The 20,891-nt window shown below is 41.2% G+C and overlaps 1 protein-coding gene across 1 annotated transcript in view; it reads right to left on the bottom strand.

Moving 5' to 3' along the window:
- Nucleotides 1-20,891, bottom strand: part of clmna (calmin a) — a 49,737-nt gene that overhangs the window by 13,568 nt on the left and 15,278 nt on the right. Inside the window, exon 2 of the mRNA XM_010745721.3 lies at nucleotides 1,565-1,626. Coding sequence (XP_010744023.1) covers nucleotides 1,565-1,626 — 62 coding nt within the window. The remainder of the gene's footprint in view (nucleotides 1-1,564; nucleotides 1,627-20,891) is intronic.

Genomic DNA, 20,891 nt, shown 5'->3' with positions numbered 1-20,891 from the left:
GATCCACAGTGATGTGGAAACACACACACGATGACATGAGACTGAATGTGTAAAAATTCAAACATGCTTCTTAAAAAAAATCCAGTGAGTCAGATTTAGGAATATGACTGAATAATAATATTCAGAATTCTGTTTTTATTAGTGTATAAACACCTGTAATAGTTTCCACCACGGTTTCACCTTCACACAAGGAAGAAGAGGGTGAACGAGGATCTGCACTGCTTGGCTGTACAAAACTAAATATCTGAAGACATCATGTCAGGCTCTTTAATGGAAAACATGATGCAGATTCATTTAAGATAAAGGTAATTCTTCTTCTTATTATTATTCTAAATGAATACAAAGGCAGGAAGGAGAAACAACATTTGAGTGGGCATTACTTCCTGTTCAGATAACAATCAGTGGATTATTTGATACTGACGAAAACTTCAAAATATGAAAATGATGTTTTTCTCATTGTGAATTCTGATGAGATATTATTAGTGTTTATTAGTGACATGTGTGCTCAAATCTGTATTATGTCTGTTGTTTTCACCTCACACAGTATCTTGCCAAAAAGAATACAAAAATGGGCAATGACTTTAGAATAGAACTTTCAAGTCATTCATTTATTTTTTTTTATTTTTATTTTTTTATCTAAACACATAACAGAAACACATTTTATTTTTTCTAATTATTTTAAGAATTTTTAAGAATGACATTTGGGTAGTGTGACATTTTGAAACATACAAACTGTTTCCAAATGCTCTCAAACATGTATTGGAATCTCTTTTCATCTACATAATGAGCTTGTTCATAAGATGATAATCTACAGTTAACTATCTGCCAACACATTGAGCTGACTCCATTTTTATTTATTTTTTGTATTTTTTCTCCTTTATGAAAATGAGCGGTGTCACAAACTACAATAAATCTGAAAACTGATCATTCATCTATTTGTTCTAAAATATTTATCTGCTAGTAACTTTTTTGTTTATGATTGATCAGATTTGTGCTTTTATTTATGCGTCCCATTTGGGTGTAGTCCCTTTCACTGACAGGATTCTCATTGGTTACCTCGGAGCATTTCTTCTGTATTTGGCTCAAAGCCCCGAGCAGCAGCAGAGGAGGGGGCCCTCATCCACCCACCCAGCCATTGTTCACATGAAGCAGCTAGCCGGGTGGTGTGCAGAGCAAAACGACCACCTCGGGTTAGGCAGACCTGTAACATTACCGCTGTTCTCTCAGCTGAACACTTCACAGCCTAATGAAAGTTTAATGTGGCACACAGGCAGCCCCACATAACCACATGTATAATTCAGAGGGCGAGATGCAGAGACGACAACTGTTGTTTATGTCCAGCACGTGTCTCGGCAGTGCAAAACATACACACACACACACACACACACACACACACACACACACACACACTCTGTTATCTAGCAGACAAAGAAAGAAACTGTGTCGTTCCAGCCAGGTAGTGAATGAGAGCTCAGCGAGCAGCGCTGTAATAACTCAGCGCACAGACCATAATTACTGCTTCTCTACTTTGTGTATGTTCTGCAGCCGTGAAGCATCAACACACCTTCTCTAAATGCAGGTTCATCCATCGGGTGAAGGTCCTCTTCTGAACCACTTCTCTTTCAACTGCAACACACAAAAAACAAAAGAGATTTCAGTCATCAGGAAACTGAAGCCAGCGCTACAGTACTCAGAGAGTGTAGAGAAGCAAGTGAGCATGAATCACCTCTCATCAAATGCAGAGAAACAGCAACACACACACACACACACACACACACACACACACACACACACTCTGTTATATAGCAGACATTTGCACTCTGAAATGAAACAGAAAAACACAATCAACCATTTGATTTTGAAAACACTCAGACAATCACAGCATTTGATATTTTTAATCTCCCGTCTTTGAACGTAAACACAGATTTCCACGTGTCCTGGCTGATTAGAGATCTGCTCCTCTCTGTTGAATTTGTGCAGAGCTCTGATGGGAGTTATGTGAAGTCACCAAACTGAGTGTACCATGAGCGCTGCACTGAGTGAAACCAGCACTGTGGGTCACTGCTCATCAGTTTTTGGTTGGTGCAGCCTTGCTCAAGGACACTTCATGCATGACTGGAGGAGCCGCGGATCGAACCACCGAACATCTGATTAGTAGCTCTACCTCCTGAGCCACAGCCACCCCCTTTTCACTCATCTGAATAATGCATGACTCTGAAGATATGAAAGAATATTAAATATTAAAAACAGAGACTGATTATGGCTGAAATGTTTCATCAGATGTAATGACTTTGATGTGCATCATTTCATTCACATTTCTGCCCTGAAAGCAAAAAATAACCTCTATGGGTTTGAAGGTTTGGCTGCAGCACTGACTGACCCATCAGTGAGTCAGCAGGGTTAAAGGGGGGCATTTCTTTTGAAATAAACAGATTTCCAACCCTTCCAATCAAAATTTTACACTATGTAGTATAACATCTTATTGTTCCAACACCACTGCCATGTGTTTTCATGGTTTCATCATACTGACAGAGCGGACACAGAGCTCATAGAACTCCTGTTTGAAAGTCTTTGCACTGGCTGCTTAGTTTCACAAGTTATTTTAAGATCCTCTTACACAATCTTTTTAGCCATGCTTTTATTGAAGTCATTTACTGCCAAGCTCTTAATCCTCTCTGATACTTCTTATCCCCTGTGTTCATTCACTTAATGGAAGACACACTCAGTACAGTTGTCATGAACGGGGAAATTAGTTATAGAGACCCAAACTGTTTTTTGTACCAGGCTGTAAACATGTTTATTTCTGCTGTGAAGTTGGACATTTCAACATGGGGACTTAAGGAGACTGACTCACTTCTGGAGCCAGCCTCACATGGACATTTGAGGAACTGCAGTTTTTGGCACTTCCTGTGCTTGCTTCATTTCACAGACACAGAGGTTGCTAGGTTTCTATGTACTAGATTCTTAAACTTTTTTATTCCATATATTTATTTTTTATTCACTTTTATTCATTAGAACATTCTAGCATTACATGGCCAAATGTTAGATAAGTAATTATACAAAATTCTGTTTTTTCACTGTCCATACCTGTTTGTACTTTTTGCTCTGTGAAGCACTTTGGGCTGCATGGCTGCATGACAGGTGCTATAGAAATAAATAAAGTTTGTGTTTGAGTAGAAATAAATGCCCTGTGACATTATTCAAACACATTTTCTGGAGGTGTGAGGGAGGTTATTAGCCAATTTCCCAGTTTAGCTATTATGGCATCAGATTAGGTCAGATGTATTGTTGGTCAGTCATCGTATTAACAACAACAACACACGTCTTGTTTGGACTGGGAGGGGGCTGCAGCATGTTTGCTGTTGACAATCTTGGAAAATTCCATTGATTTCTCTCCTGAATGAGCTGCACAGTCCAGACTGCAGCAGAGTACAGAAGGCAAACATACGGAGGGAAGGACCACTAGAGAGGATGGGAGGAACTCTGGAGGGGTTACCATGGTAGCATGCTCAGTCGTTATTCATCTTTATGTCCAGTGTGACTCACTGGGGCTAAGTCTGCGTTGTAAACACTAAAGGTGACGAGCACTTTGCCTGCTGGAATCATATTGATTTTCTTCCTTCAGTGGAGTCATGAGACGTCCCCGCACTACAGCAGGAAACACAGATGTAAGCAGAGAAAGATGTTGCTCTTCATCACAGGGAGGTCAAGGTTGCTCTCCACATTGGCCTCTTAGCTGTAGAGCAGTGATAATGGAATAGCAGTCTGTCCTGTTCAGTGCTTCCTCACAGGGAAACGCCTCAAAACAAACGCAGAGAAATTCCCTCAGTGTTCTCAGAGAGCGCAGGAGTTGGGTTGGTATTCAAGAGGCGTAGCTGGAGCTTTATGCATGAATCTTTGTCAGCACAGACACAGGGAGGTGGCAGACGTGGGAGGTAGGGAGGGAGGTGAGAGGAGAGGAGAGAAAGGATGACAAGAAAAGGAGATGACAGAGAAGAAGTGAGAGAGAGAGATAATGGATTGAATGAAGAGCTCAAGAACACTGATCAAACACCCAACGCTGCAAACACTACATCTTCTGTGCGCTCTGAGTTCTGATGGTCACTTCCATTTTGGATCAGCAAAATATTCGGATACACAAAGATCCAACCCAAATAACTCTTTTATTGAACTTTTCTTTGCTATTTTTAATATAGAGCATAATGGCAGTGTAGAAAACATTCAGTCAACACTGACTGTCACTTTAGATTCTACTTTATTGTCATTGCACAAAGTACTACAAGACAACAAAATGCAGGAGTGCAAAAAGTAGTAAAGTGCAGAGTAATGCACATCGATAAGAGTGGGGATATATATAAATACATGAAACGAAGATATATAGAAAATATGAAGAGCAGAACAGCATGTGCAGCTAGAGTTGTTACGATACCAAAATGAGTAACCATGATACTATACCAGACAAAGTATCACGGCTCCAGGGTATTATCACGATACTGCAGCCTTTTTTTATTATTATTTTTATGAACTGCAGTCAAATCAAATCAAATCAGATTTTATTTGTATAGCCCAAAGTCACAAAGTACATTTTCCTCAGAGGGCTTTACAATCTGTACAGGGAGTGACACCCTCTGTCCTTAGACCCTCGGTTCCAGTGAGGAAAAACTTGCCCACAAAAACCCTTTTAACAGGGAAAAAATGTGGAAGAAACCTCAGGAAGAGCCACAGAGGAGGGATCCCTCTCCAGCACACAGCAGCAGCCACGATCCAATGTATTTGAACAAGTTATACAAATAATACTGGTGAAGTAATAATTAGACTGAAACAAGTTTAAAAAACAACGCGTTTGGTTTTTTGAGCAAAATTAGTGGAGCCACTGACGACGACGACCTGGCAGACTCGCTGCTCGGGCCCTGTGCTTCTGCTAGTGGTGGGTGAATCGATCCAAGTATCCATAGTATCGATACCAAGTCGGTATCGGTATTGGATTGATACTAGACTGATGAGATCGATTCTTTACTTTAAGTTCCGCATTGTTTGCAATGCTGCAGTTTCGGCAAAGAGGAAACAGCCGGACTCGCTGCTCCTGTTGAGCAGGCACACTTTGCCACCCCGCTCTTGTGTTTAGATGTTGTGCTGTCACATGTCTCATGTGACGTGACTTAGACGCGCAAAGCAAATAAACAAGCAAGTTGATGGCTCATTTTCATCAGCACACGCAGTGCGTGCCAACAAAAGCATGGCAGAGAGGAAGAGGAGTGGCATGTGGCTGTATTTTCAAGCCGAAAGCGAGACAACAGCATAATGTGTGATTTGTAAAAAGCTAGTCAGGTATAGTGGAAACACCAATTTATATAAACATATAAAAAAACATCCAAAAGAAAACATGGAGCAACATCATAAGAAAAAAGGAAACATCACAAAAAACACTTACATTCATTAAAATTAATTGACGCATCCACCTTATTTATCGAAAAGTATTGGTATCGGCTTGATACCAAAATATGCAGTATCGCACACCACTAGTTTCTGCCATGGTGAGTGTGTTGTCTCGTGTCTGGGCGAGACAGAACTTTAGCTTGTTGTTTGTTTTGAAGCGAGTTTCTATGAAAGCAGAGCTGTCTTCTTGGAGTTCGTTCTTGCCGGCAGAAACACACGAACAGCCAATCAGCTAACAGACGGGCGGACACAGTGTGTGGAAACAGCCTATCATATCCCTGGACGTCACCAGTAACAGGCAAACAGCCAATCATTCAGCAGCTGTGTAGTTCGGTTGCAGTAGTTGCCATGTTGGTTTGTTTACGAGGGAGTAGCATGCAGCGAGAAGCCGGGAGGAGAGTAGAGGCGGCCGCTATGTAGCGGAGACTGGCACTGGTAGTATAGTAATCCATGGTAGTACCGTCGTGTAGAATTTCTAGTATAGTAGGAACCGTTACGTTTTGGCTCCGCGGGGTATTGTGGGTACCGTGGGTATCGTGCAACTCTTTGTGCAGCACTGTGCAGACTGTGGAAGAGGACCTAAAGTAATAAAATCTTAACATTTCTTATTTTCAGGTGATCATACACTCATGCAAATATAGTTATGGATATTATTTTGCAATTCTGCCTTGTTCTTTAAATAGAGTCCTCTTAATCTAACACACTAGACATACAGTACATTCACTGCACCATAAAGAGGTAGAATTCAGCTATGTGTAGATCCTTACCGTCAGAAAAGCTAAAAATATTCCATATGGAAAGCATGGAAATCAATATTTCATGTGTATGAGAGCAAGGGTTTTCTTGATGGTGGGCATCGTCAAGGATTCATCCACAGGAGGTGATGAGTTCTCACAGCACACACACACCGGTCAACCCTGATGACCAAGCAGTCATGAAGAACCATGTCCTGAAGGGACAGGCATTATTAGACACTTTGCTAATGCTAATTCACAGAGGCAGACTGGTGATATGAACTAGTCTGTAGACAAAAGACAATAGCTCAATGTGGAATAAACTGTGTTATGACTGGTTTGTACAGCATACTCTCTGAGAGACAAGAACAGGCGACCAACAGTGGAGGGACTCCATAAAGATGACTACTCTCTTGGCTACTTGCATAAAATAAATCACCGGCGCTCACAATGTGGCACATTCATGGAAACACGTGTGACGTGTCCGAGTGAGTCCGGATACTGTGACCTAATCTTTCATAAAATTGTCAAACACTAAATTCACTGCTTGCTTTAAGACGGGTCCTTCCCTAACACAAACCAGAGCTCCACTTTGGATAATACACCTGGAAAAATTACATCAGCTGACAGCATTACCATTATTGCACATAATGGGCTTCTTGTAAAGTTATGGCCAGTTTTAATTTGACGCCGTGCGTTTCTCTACAGTGAGTAACCTCTCACAAAACAGGTGCTGTTCATGTAATATGGAAAATGACAGCTTTGCAAAAATGCAAAAAAAAGTGCTGGTGTCATGTACCGCAGTGATGTGTGAGCGTCATTTCTGAAGCTCCATGTGCAGCATGATATCTTTAATATCGTCTTGTTAGTTTGGAGCTTTGTGTGTGAGCATGTTTGTTCAAATAGTGGACACTAACCGATGGATTACACACTTTTCTACTGACTATATGTTCCTGTAAGACAAGTCATAGTCAGACAAAGATGAATAGTGGTAACAATGAACATATGTATGTGATCAAGGCATTGTTGAGCCTCCAGAGCAGCTTCAGTGTGAAACTGGGGAGATCAACAGTGGTGCAGAGTAATTAAGTACCGTCGCTCAAGTACTGAACTTTGTTAGATTTGTATTTCTGCTCAAGAATATTGTACTTTTAATTCCAGTACATTTATCTAACACTTATAGTTAATGGTTACTTTTCAGAAAGATTTTAAAATGTATTTATTATTTAAAAAAGTTTTCACCCTCTAAACTTTGATGGAGATCATTTCACTAACTGAAGCACAAAAAGGTCCAAGAATTTCACGAGGAAATCACATCACAGATTAGAGGACTCAGAACTCTGGTTTTTCTTCTTTACACCTCATAATTTATCTAGAGGGACTGCTAGGTTGAGAACTATGAGTGGACTACATGATATAAGTGCATGTGTCTAAAAATAGTTAAACCAGCTACAACAATAAAGTGCTGCTAGACATTGGCTGCAGTCCATCAGCCAAAGAAATGACCTCCTCTGTCCTTTCCTAAAATCTTTTTTCTTGACCTTGATGGAAAAGGTCATGATGTGAAGAGGCTATGTGGTGGATGTTCAGAAGATGGACTATAAAAAGCTCCTTTTGTGTTCTTCCATGCAGGATGCATAAACATGGACAGTCTGGTGAAAAATATGACTTCATTATCAGCACCAGAATTGAAATATTAAAAGGAAGATTAGCCACCTGTCACAAACATGAATTGAATTGTTTGTCAGACTGAGATTGGTCGCTCACCCTCCAGTCATTCATACAGCATAAACAACAGAAACTTCCATGCGAGGACGCTGGACATCCATCACAGAGAAGGTATTGACTGTCACATGCATTATTTACTTACATATTTATTTACAACGAGAATTTAAAGAATGTCTTTTTTCTTGTTGCTGCTGCAAGGAATTGTGGGACAGCATTACTTGATAAAGGATGGTTCAGTGTATCCTTTGGTAAAGGAGATGAGAAAGGAAGCATTGAAACACCTTTCCTTACCATTTAGACAATTCAAACAGCTCTTATCATGGCTGCCATGCTCAACTTCTTCAGCTGTGTTAAATTTAATTAAATTAAACAATTTCCCTGTGGGGATTAATAAAGTACTTCTGATTCTGACTTCTGACTTATTGATGATTGATGGTTTCAGCTCCGTCCCGTCCCGAGATAGATTATCTCAGTGACAGTCAATGGTACATTTTGACTTTTGAATCATCCTCAGTAAAGTGATTAAGCTCCTGACTGACACATCGACAGTCCGAGCTGTCAGCAGGGCAAACAGCTTCTTATTAAATCCCAGATCCTCAGGGCGAGTGAACATGGCCCTTTAAGGACAGGAGATGAATTTGGTGTCACACAGCTTTGACAGGTTACCAACAGAAACCAAATGAAACTGATGAATACACCAACACATCCACAAAAGGACTTCACTTTGGTTTATGAAAATGAGCAATCGTCGCCTCACTAAAGCACTATTTTCCATTTTATTAAACATAATTCATGTTAACTTGTTTGCATTAATCTCTGATACTGAGTGAATGTCTCTGTGTTACCAAGACGGAACTCTAGAACATTCTTCCGCAATCATTTACAGGGGTATAGTAACAAACAAAAAATCATCTCATAATCATATAATAGTGTCACCATCATCAAAATATACCCATAATGTTGTAGAAGTCAGGGCAGTATGCAGAGTTTAGTTTGGGTGTGTTCCTCGGTTATAACAGTTGTGTCAAACCGTGCAAACAAGTGTTATAGTCATGGTCTGGCTTCCAGCCAGCGATTCTACACGTTCAAACACAGCAGAGTCAACTCCACTAATCTTATTGTGTCTGTGTGCAGGGCTGCCCCGGACTGTATACAGAGTGAAATTCATTAATGGAGCTCCTGTCCCGTCACCATCAAAATGACCAGCAAGCTTTTTTTTTTTTTATTCATTCAGCATCCACTATTCAGAGCTGGACACAAGCCAAGGCCTGGCACTGTGAAGAGAGGTTTGGCCTGGGAACAAGAAGGGACAACTGGATCGGTTCTCTGCAGACAATTACAAGGACCATTATGAAGCCACTGTTACTTGGAGATAATAGCTACTGAATGTACAAAATATTTCAGGAAATGCAAAAAAACATTCCAGCAATCCCCTGCTTTACTTTCATTTAAACTGTAGACACTTCAGAGATTCCTCCAAGAACCACTACAGGAAGGTCGTGTACCACCAGTGGTATTCGTGCCACGGTTTGAGAAACAGTGGACTCAACCAGGGGTCTTCAACCAGGGGTCTTCAAACAGGGGTCCGCAGATGTACTGCAGGGGGTCTGCCAATTTTTGTCATAATAATTGACAACTCTCACCAAAATAATTTGTGAGAATTAAAAAATAACAAAAATGATAGGAGTAAACTGCAAGCATTAATATGCAATAAAAAGCTACTTTTGTAATTAGTATTTATATATTATTTATAAATGATTCCATTATGCATGAACTTTTTTATCAGTCATCATCATCATAACCCAGCATGTGAATATATAAAAGTTATTATAAGCCAGGCTTAAAATGTGACACATGTGGGGGTCCCTGTTCTGTTTGTCTCTCGTCCAAGGGGTCCTTGGGGTGAGAAAGGTTGAAGACCCCTGGACTAGACCAGACAGACTGAAACAAATGAGAAAGTTGATGGAAAGTAGTTGACTAAAATGAAATTTGAAAATAAAAACTTGGACTAGTGTCCAAGGCTGAGTGAAAGGGAATCTGGGTCAGAAGCTGTGGTGATAATAATAAATACTGGTTGCCTCGATCTGAAACTTTTTTTTTTCAGTGACGGTGATGCTCGACAACAATAGAGATCCGTCTGATGCTCTTTCACTGTTAATTCTCTCTAATGTCAATGTCTCTTTAATGTATTTAATGTGATACAGCAGCATTTGCACAGAATGAATAAAACATTAGATTCTGAGTTAGTAAAATCAGATTAAATCAACTGATTTACAATCACATTCTTTTATTATTTCTAAATATGTGTATATTTCTAAATACATACTATATGTCTCATATATGAACATACTGTTTATTACTTTGCCACCTCTCCACTTGAGTCGTGTTTGTCTAAGATAAACCTCAGACTTGAAGTGCTCTGATTCATTTGCTTGCCATGCAAACAGAGGCGGCTCAGCTGAGTACGCCAAACCTCACACAGCTGCTGTGGCCTTCACAGCATGAGTGATGCGTTTAGCATGACAGCTCTTTTATTACATTTCTGGGTGTTGGAGAGTTAGAGGGGAGGGATCAGAGGCAGAACACAAACATAATTAAAAGGCAATTAGCTCTTTGGAGGCTATAAATGAACACATCTATAAAAGAACGAGACAGGCAGTGAGTGACTCTTCGTGGGGTTTTGTGGTGCCAGTGTCTCTTTGCTTTGTGAAACCCAACCAAAGCACACAAGTTAATTGTCCTGCGTTCCCTCAGACAAGCATCCCAAATAAAAAGTTGGGCATACATCAGGTGTCAAACGTACAGCTCCATTCTGCTCGAATGACTCTACAAATAATAGAACATTGCACAACAGCAGCCTCACTAATTTTGCCACATTGTGCAGGCAGTGTGACGACATACAGCAGGCTACAGTACCTTCCAACAAAAACAGGGATTTGTTCATCTTGTAACGTATCTAGCTTTAATCAGGTATGGTATTCATTTTTAGATGCTCTGGTTCAAATTCAGACCAAACATTTCTCTGGATGTTTTTGAGCCACAACAAAGACTAGAATGTGTCTTACAGCAGACCAGGTAAGCTTTGTTTTCTGCCTTGCAGTTGTTAATCACTTGCAGCTCCCGACAGCTGGTTAGGAGTGAGGAGTATTACTATTGTATTCAAGATATTCCAAAACTTGATTTTTCATGTTTGGAGCATCCCAAGAATAACGTAAATGGATCAAGAATACAGCCCAGAGGCACTCCATGGGTTGACTGCCACAGTCTAAGTTCTCCCTGCTTGGAACCAATTGAGTGCATCTAGACCTATAGTCTAGAAATTTAGAATGCTGTGTGCCAATAGCAAGCACAGAAAAGGCCGGGCTACCTGAGCCACACCTCTGCCTGGTAAAGAAGCGAGATCAGAACCTTTTACAGCACAACAAAGAGGACGAATGCAGGGCAAACACAGTGGCTACTATGGCAACCACTACACCCACGAAGTAAGTAAACATTACAACAGCTGTCTGCCAGTGTTAACAACCCTCTGTTCAGGACTGGAGGACAGAGGTTCCCAACCTTTGTTGGCACAGAAAACTTTCACCACCCCAGCTATTTATAGTTGCAAATGGATACTTTTTAGTAAGAGCAAAGAGAGGTTTTAATGAAGAGTATAAAAGAACCACCACTCTGCTTCTATGCCAAGATTTATAATCCTGAGGTTATTTCAGGATCCCTTTGATCCATTTATTGCAATCAAATCACAACAAAATCTGTTTATTTTGGGTTCATATGGCTGTAATTTGGTTGTTGGGTTCAACAGTTCATATTTGCTCATGCACATAAACACAAATGATCCGGTGGTCATATTGTACCCACTTGGCATGACTGTTTGAAAACCCGACTGGACATATTTGATGACATTTCAAGGTTTAATATGTGTGTCTAGCTGTAAACAATCTTGAACAGTGTCATTGCAGCTACACATTTCTCCTTTAAATCCATTTTATTTGCAACTATGTCAGCCTGAATCCATGAGTGTTCTGTTTTCAGCTCTCTTCTGTTTTCAGTCCAGTGACAGATGTCAGAGCGAGGTCACTCTCAGATACGCTGCATGTGGTCCAAAAAAAAAAGGGTGTCTGGTGTTCCCATGGCATCTCACTCGGTCTTCTCGGAGGCCAATTAGAGCACAAAGACAACTTCCTCCACTCTGGTAAAAGAGAAAACAGACCGCCTGCACATGTTCTGGAACCTCCTACGCAAAATCTCAAATTCACTTTGAACACACTCAAGAGATGAAAGAAACCAAGTGACAGATGCTCCCTGATTGCTTTGGATTTTTACTTGCTGCCACAGTACATCATAATCAGTCTGGGAGTTTGATTGCAGGTTTGTGTCTGAATGTAGCTCAAGGTTCTGTAAGAGAAAAACACAGGAGAGCTCCTGTATTGAAATAATCATCCAGCAGCTCTGACAGGGGGCATCCCTTCAGACTACAGCGCAGCATCATGCAGCATTATGTATTACATAACTGCAGAGTTCACATAAAGGATCACACTCCTCTCGCCTCTCGGGCTAAATCATCATCTTACCTGTTTGTCATCGCCATGTTAGAGCTGTGGAAGCATGTAAGAAGACAAATTCCTGCAGCTAGTCAAGATGCTTCCATCTGACATTTTTACAACGTTATAATATTTTTCTTTCATTACTAATGATAACATTGGTTTAACAATTTGAATAAACCTTAATAATGGAATGTTGATGAATTTCAGACTCCACAAGCTTGTCTAAAACTTGATGAGTCATGTTATCACTGCATGACTTGACAAAGTGACAAAGAGCTTCTTGTGATGTCAGGGAATGCTCGGCTTTCTCAGTCTTCAAGTGCCCCCCTAAATGATCAATGTGGCTGAGGTAAGGTGACCAGAATCCATGACAGTCAGGACTCCTTTGGTCTTCGTTTGATCTTGTAAATCTTATAGGCATATTTAGGTTCATAATCCTGCAGAATTATGGGTCCATTTCCACAAAAGATCACACCAGAGAATGTAGTATGTCTCTGATGAATGGAGTAATACTTCACCTCGGTCAAGGTGGAGTCAGTAAAACACCCTCAGACTTGAATCTCCCCCAGACCACCATGTTTCACTGTGGGTTATATACTATGTGGTAGGACTTTCTGAAGAACTTTTTTAAGTCACCCAATCCATGTTCAATCCAGACAAAAACTATTGATAATGTTATCAGTTCTACCTGTTTGACTTGACTGCTTTGAGAACTGCTGATCATCCTCTGGGGACCACGAATATCCATATTTAAATGTGTGGCCCGATGGTTGTCAACTTATCTTTCTCTGCACAAAAGTGTTGCACAGACAGAATAGATGTTACATGGGAGAATGCCTGACAAAGCATGATTACATAACCTGCCTCCAAAAGAGCAGGGACAAGACAAAAAGGCTGTGGACGGTTCATTAATCATTTACAGAGGAGCGCTTTTTCTCGCTCAGACACTAGAATATCCAATAAAGTGGCTCAGTGACAAACAAACTTAAACCTTACCTCCGGTCATGTTTCTGTGCGGTCACAGGTGGTGGCACATGACTGTTCACCTGTTTAAAGACTAATAAAGCCATAAAGAAATATAAATGTCTTCACATGACTGGAGGGAGTGGAAATGAAAGATAAGATGTCACGGCCATGTGTCTGGAAGGGTCAAGAGTCATGGGACGAGAGAGGAAAAGTAAAATCACTTTAAACAACACTTGCTTATGCACACTTCTTCTTCTTCTTCTCCTCCTTTTGGCTTTTCCCTTCAGGGGTCGCCACAGCGAATCAGTTGCCTCCATCTAACCCTGTCTTCTGCATCCTCTTCTCTCACACCAACTACCTTCATGTCCTCTTTCACTGAAACACACAAAACATCTTGGTCACTCCCAAAGAGAACCTCAGCATCTTCATCTCTGCTACCTCCAGCTCTGCCTCCTGTCTTTTCCTCAGTGGCACTGTCTTTAGACCAAACAACATCGCTGGTCTCACCACAGTTTTTTGTACACCTTTCCTTTCATTTTAGCTGAAACTCTTCTATCACACATCACACCTGACACTTTTCTCCACCCGTTCCAGCCTGCCTGCGCACGCTTCTTCACCTCTTTTCCACCTTCCAAACCTCCACCTCTCTAGCTTCTCCTCCAGTTTAAATGTTGATCACTTAAACTGTATAATAAGTAGTGGCCTATATCTCAGTGAAGTCTATTTTTGTGAGGAGACAGGACTTCTTCATTTCCATTCTCTCTCCCGGATTGTACAACCCGTTCTCATTCCCAACGCGTAAAATACCGACGCTTTGTCACGCCCCTTGGCGTCTGATACCGATGTAAAAGGTACCCTTCCGCGTCTATATGAAACGCTCTGGGTTGTCCATTGACTCCAGTATAATCCGTTTGCGCTGGTAAGAGACGCTCAGAGCAGAGCTCCAGCCATCCATTCACTCCAATAATAACCCGACCACAGCGATACATGACGCTGCAAGCTACAATCTGATTGGACAACCGAGGACCCTCTGCCCGGAACTGTTTTTCTCACTATGTCAAGGATTTCTTTTATTGATATCATCAACGTTTCTCAGCACAAACACGCCAAAGTGTCACTGATAATTCAACAATAAAATAGCTTCATGTTGTGGCCCTCAGTATGTTTTTTTTCTCCTTCTAGCCTGAGAAATAAACTTTTATTCCTATGTTTTGGATAGCGGAAAGGCCTACACTACCCAGAATGCTCGTCCACTGACGATTTGCGAGCTACAATCTGATTGGACAGCCGAGGACCCTCTGCCCGGAAGTGTTTTTCTCGTGTTGTTAAAGATTTCTTTTAATAATATCATCAACGTTTCTCAGCACAAACACTGTGTGTGTCACCATTGATATTATGACTGATAAAATAAAAAGTTAATCACTTCTCTGTTTAATGTGCTTTTTATAATGTCTGTTTTTAGACAGAGCTTGTTATCAACAGACCTTTTGAGAAGGAAAAATGAAATTTCCTGTGTGCAGTTTGCGCTGGAGCTGTACTGTGTATATATTCATATACAGTAACAATTTTATTCATGGAAAGCTTTCTGGGCTGCTCAAAGGATCACAAAAGCACCATGCAGCACACTCACCATGTGAGTTTTGTTCAGTGTTTTGTCGAAGAAATCATCAAAGTCGAATTGACATATTTGATAGGGTGTGTTTTATTAAAAAGCATGCCGTCACACTGGTAAATTGACAGTCACAGAACATATCTGAGCCACCTCAAGCTGACCCCAAGGTCAAGGCCATATCCCCTGATAACTCATCAACGCTTTGAGATAGGGGCCTGAAATCTGCACCTGCGCATTGGGACAGCATGGTCGACCACGGTGCCGAGTTTCGTACCCGTGGCCCCTTGGGAAGGGTCAGAGGTCAGCCGTTCTGTACTTAACGAGGCCTAGTAGTAGTATTTGATTTGATTTGACTAATTTGGATTAAAATGAAATTGTATAAAGCATGACATGAATATAGAAGATATTTCAACCTAGACCTTCTTATAAGTCACAACCTAACTTATCCTTTTAACCTATATTGTGTGTGTGTGTTGTTGTTGTTGTTATTGTTGTTTTCTTTTCCTGACAGTGGCAAAGTGTGGGATGACACATGGGAACCTGCGCAAGCTTATCTGTAAAACAGCCCACCACAGGTTGCAGAGTTGGCACCACAAGTTCCCAGTTCAAAGTTCAACATGTTGAAATTCACAATAGAAATAAAGTTAAAGTTCATCATAAAAGTTCAGAATAAAATATTGAATACACATTTCAGTCAGTGTCAGTCTCTGTTTCACTCTATAACTGGCTTAAGTACATAAAACATCTATGAATCCATTAGATCAATAATATCTCACGTAATGTGTTCACAGCTCTCGATATCTCACTATTGTGGTCTACTTCTCATTACACACATACACACACACACGGAAAAAAAATAATAGAATCAAAATAGGACAATTAAATATTTGGCTGTGTAAGTACACAGTATAAGTAGGGTAGTAAAATATCAGTTTAGGAAGTCTATTGATATATATTGATCTATACTCAAATTTCAGACCCCTGCCTTAAAGCATTGATAAGTTAATCCCAAAAAGGTAGGTAGTAGGCCTCATTGAGTACAGAACGGCTGACCTCTGACCCTTCCCAAGGGGCCACGGGTACGAAACTCGGCACAGTGATTGTGGCCCACGTCCTGATACGCATACTCAAATTTCAGCCCCCTGCCTCAAAGCTTTGATGAGTTATCAGGAGATAGTGACCGGAAAAGAAGAGGGTCAGATTTGGGGGACTCACTAAAAAAACATGTCTTTTTGGCCGCCGCGCGGCAGCCTTTGACCCCAGGGGCCCCAGATTTGGAACAGAGGATCCCCCAGGGGCCCTGAATAATGAACCGGTGAAAAAAAAACCACAAGTCCAGTAGAATTTTTTTTGCCCCGTCTGGATTCCTGAGCATTGGGGTCCTGTCAGAATCATGCAGTCTTATACCCTCTGACCTGCGTGGAGGTTTTGGAGGACATGTGTTTCTACAAGTCGCACGGGTCTGAAATTTTAGTATGTTGTTCAGGGGCATGAGACGAGCGGATAGATGTTGGTCTGGTCCACGTCGGCCCAGTACTTTTCGATGGGCGGGGCCGAGAAAGGACGCCGTTACACGAATCTGCGCCCTCGCTGCTGCCACAAAAATGCACCGAACTGCATGAAACTCACTGTGCTATTCTAAATGGAGGTCTGGGTCAGGCTCCCAAAGTCCCAACTCTGTAGACCTTCTAGAAAGCTAACTAGCTCTACAGTGATGGGATTGTGACAGGACCAAAAAATCCCAGCAGAAGGCTCCACGGCGTACGACATAGTCAAATTTCAGCCTCCTACCTCAAAGCATTGTCAATTTATTCCCAAAAAGGTGTCCAGAACGGGTGAACTCTGACCTTTCCAAAGGGGGTACGGGGGTGAAAATAGGGGCCCTGATCAGACCCTGCGTCCTGATACACATACTCAGATTTCAGCCTCCTGCCTCAAAGCGCTGATGAGTTATTCACAAACCAAACAGGTGTTTTTAAGCCTGAACTACTAGGCCTCGTTAAGTACAGAACGGCTGACCTCTGACCCTCCCGAAGGGCGCACGGGTCTGAAACTCGACACCGTGGTCGACCATGCTGTCCCAATGCGCAGGTGCAGATTTCAGGCCCCTATCTCAAAGCGTTGATGAGTTATCAGGGGATATGGCCTTGACCTTGGGGTCAGCTTGAGGTGGCTCAGATATGTTCTGTGACTGTCAATTTACCAGTGTGACGGCATGCTTTTTAATAAAACACACCCTATCAAATATGTCAATTCGACTTTGATGATTTCTTCGACAAAACACTGAACAAAACTCACATGGTGAGTGTGCTGCATGGTGCTTTTGTGATCCTTTGAGCAGCCCAGAAAGCTTTCCATGAATAAAATTGTTACTGTATATGAATATATACACAGTACAGCTCCAGCGCAAACTGCACACAGGAAATTTCATTTTTCCTTCTCAAAAGGTCTGTTGATAACAAGCTCTGTCTAAAAACAGACATTATAAAAAGCACATTAAACAGAGAAGTGATTAACTTTTTATTTTATCAGTCATAATATCAATGGTGACACACACAGTGTTTGTGCTGAGAAACGTTGATGATATTATTAAAAGAAATCTTTAACAACACGAGAAAAACACTTCCGGGCAGAGGGTCCTCGGTTGTCCAATCAGATTGTAGCTCGCAAATCGTCAGTGGACGAGCATTCTGGGTAGTGTAGGCCTTTCCGCTATCCAAAACATAGGAATAAAAGTTTATTTCTCAGGCTAGAAGGAGAAAAAAAACATACCGAGGGCCACAACATGAAGCTATTTTATTGTTGAATTATCAGTGACACTTTGGCGTGTTTGTGCTGAGAAACGTTGATGATATTATTAAAAGAAATCTTTAACAACACGAGAAAAACACTTCCGGGCAGAGGGTCCTCGGTTGTCCAATCAGATTGTAGCTCGCAAATCGTCAGTGGACGAGCATTCTGGGTAGTGTAGGCCTTTCCGCTATCCAAAACATAGGAATAAAAGTTTATTTCTCAGGCTAGAAGGAGAAAAAAAACATACCGAGGGCCACAACATGAAGCTATTTTATTGTTGAATTATCAGTGACACTTTGGCGTGTTTGTGCTGAGAAACGTTGATGATATTATTAAAAGAAATCTTTAACAACACGAGAAAAACACTTCCGGGCAGAGGGTCCTCGGTTGTCCAATCAGATTGTAGCTCGCAAATTGTCAGTGGTCGAGCATTCTGGGTAGTGTAGGCCTTTCCGCTATCCAAAACATAGGAATAAAAGTTTATTTCTCAGGCTAGAAGGAGAAAAAAAACATACCGAGGGCCACAACATGAAGCTATTTTATTGTTGAATTATCAGTGACACTTTGGCGTGTTTGTGCTGAGAAACGTTGATGATATTATTAAAAGAAATCTTTAACAACACGAGAAAAACACTTCCGGGCAGAGGGTCCTCGGTTGTCCAATCAGATTGTAGCTCACAAATCGTCAGTGGACGAGCATTCTGGGTAGTGTAGGCCTTTCCGCTATCCAAAACATAGGAATAAAAGTTTATTTCTTAGACTAGAAGGAGAAAAAAACATACCGAGGGCCACAACATGAAGCTATTTTATTGTTGAATTATCAGTGACACTTTGGCGTGTTTGTGCTGAGAAACGTTGATGATATCAATAAAAGAAATCCTTGACATAGTGAGAAAAACAGTTCCGGGCAGAGGGTCCTCGGTTGTCCAATCAGATTGTAGCTTGCAGCGTCATGTATCGCTGTGGTCGGGTTATAATTGGAGTGAATGGACGGCTGGAGCTCTGCTCTGAGCGTCTCTTACCAGCGCAAACGGATTATACTGGAGTCAATGGACAACCCAGAGCGTTTCATACAGACGCGGAAGGGTACCTTTTACGTCGGTATCAGACGCCAAGGGGCGTGAAAAAGCGTCGGTATTTTACGCGTTGGGAATGAGAACGGGTTGGGATTGTAATACCGCAGCTCATTATTTAAGCAAATGGGTTAAACCTGGGTATCTCAATGGGCAGCCTGCAGGCCCACAAGCAATCTCTGAGTGGCCTAGCATACAGTGATATAATGTATGACAGAATTAGGGAACTATAGATAATAGAGTTTATGGAAGAAGCTAATGAGCAAGCTATCTTGCTTCCTTTCCATCTTTGTTGAGCATTGCGCATGTGCAGCAGCAGTCGGGTAGGAAGTTTACAGATGTGGCTGCAATCATATTCTTCAGACTACACTCAGTAAGTTTTCAGAACATCTGGCTATTACCATCATGAGTAGCAAACTGATCTACTGAAAATATGTCTTTGTCAACCCTGAAACATAAAACTACACACACACAAACCAATATCAAAGACATCAAAGTCCATGAAGTTTCCATGTGACAACAGTCACAGTTGCTGGTCCTAAATTGTGGAATGACCTCCCGTTATGCATTCGACAAGCCCCTTCACTGTCCATTTTTAAAACACGTCTTAAGACCCATTTTTATTCCTTGGCTTTTAACCCAGCATGAGACTCTGTTTCTGTTTTTGCTTTAATATTATTTTAACATTGTTTTATCGTTTATTATTGTTTTTATATTGTTCTTTGTTTTATATGTCTTATTTCATGTTCTATTTTATGTACAGCACTTTGTGTCAGCTGCAGCTGTTTTTAAAGGGCTTTATAAATAAAGTTGAGTTGAGTTGAGTTGAGTCACAGTGTGACTGTTGAGACTGATAGTAGAATAGTATTACATTTAAAAGCCTCTGCACTGAACACATCACAGTGCAACACAAAGCTCTGCTCCACAACATGAAGCAACACAAATCAATTTGTGGTAGATTGGGCTGTCAGGTGAGTAAAAAGAGCCGGAGCAGTGAATATCAGTATTGTCTCAGAGGAAGACTGTTCTATAATCCTAATCCTTCTTCTGAATCACCTCTCTACAGTTGCACAGCAAAAAAATGATATTTTCCATCAGCATGTTTGTGTAATCACCGGTCAGTGGCCGGAAACAAGTCCTGGTCCTTGTGTCATTGCCCTGCTGAGCACACAGTCACCACTGACACTGAGTGTGCCTTGTTTTCTGCACCGCCACATAATGTGCAGTCATGTTTGTCTGGACTACTGCAGAAACATGGAGGCTGAACATGGCAGACTCTATGAACAAAGACCTGTGGCATTTGTAGACATGAAGAGCTCATTCTGAAGAAAAACAAAAACACAATGATTCTTATTTCTGCAACATATTTTGTGAATAGAACCCCCTGAATCTGACACGCTGAACTAGGAGCGGCACAAAAATCATACAATGATCCATTTAATTCCAATCATCACCCACGGCTGAGCCCATGATTTTTTTTTTCTATTTGCAGCATAAAAACTTAACGTTTCATGCAGATACTAAGAGTTTCATTTGAAGTTGTCAGAAGCCAAAAGATCACAATGTCCATATAAACTTGTGAGGATGCTGGATGGCTACACTGGATCTTTAAGCTCATCAGACTAAGTGCTTGTTTGCTTTATTGTTTCGAAGATACAAAGCGCGTCTAAATGATGACTGAGTTATGCAAAAGGAAGCTCAGGGTTCAACAGAGCATAAAAAGCAGCGGTCTCTCAGAGCAGGTCTGATGAGAGAATAATGCCATGCTTTCTCACATTGCATTAGTGTAGGTGGACTGAAAGCCCATCACAATAAATCATGCTTCAGTTTGGCTTCACAATGGGTTTACATATTAGATAATGCTGTGAGAGGACGACCAGAGGTCTCTCAGTCATTTTCCATTCCCATCCTTCACTTACATATTGACAGTCAGAGTGCATTTACACAAAGCACACAGAGCCGAGTGACTTCGCCAGACAAAGGCAGCTAGATACATGGATGTCTT

Source organism: Larimichthys crocea, chromosome V (genome assembly GCF_000972845.2).
Source record: "Larimichthys crocea isolate SSNF chromosome V, L_crocea_2.0, whole genome shotgun sequence".
In the NCBI taxonomy this organism is placed as follows: domain Eukaryota; kingdom Metazoa; phylum Chordata; class Actinopteri; family Sciaenidae; genus Larimichthys; species Larimichthys crocea.
This window is presented reverse-complemented; position numbering and strand designations above follow the sequence as displayed.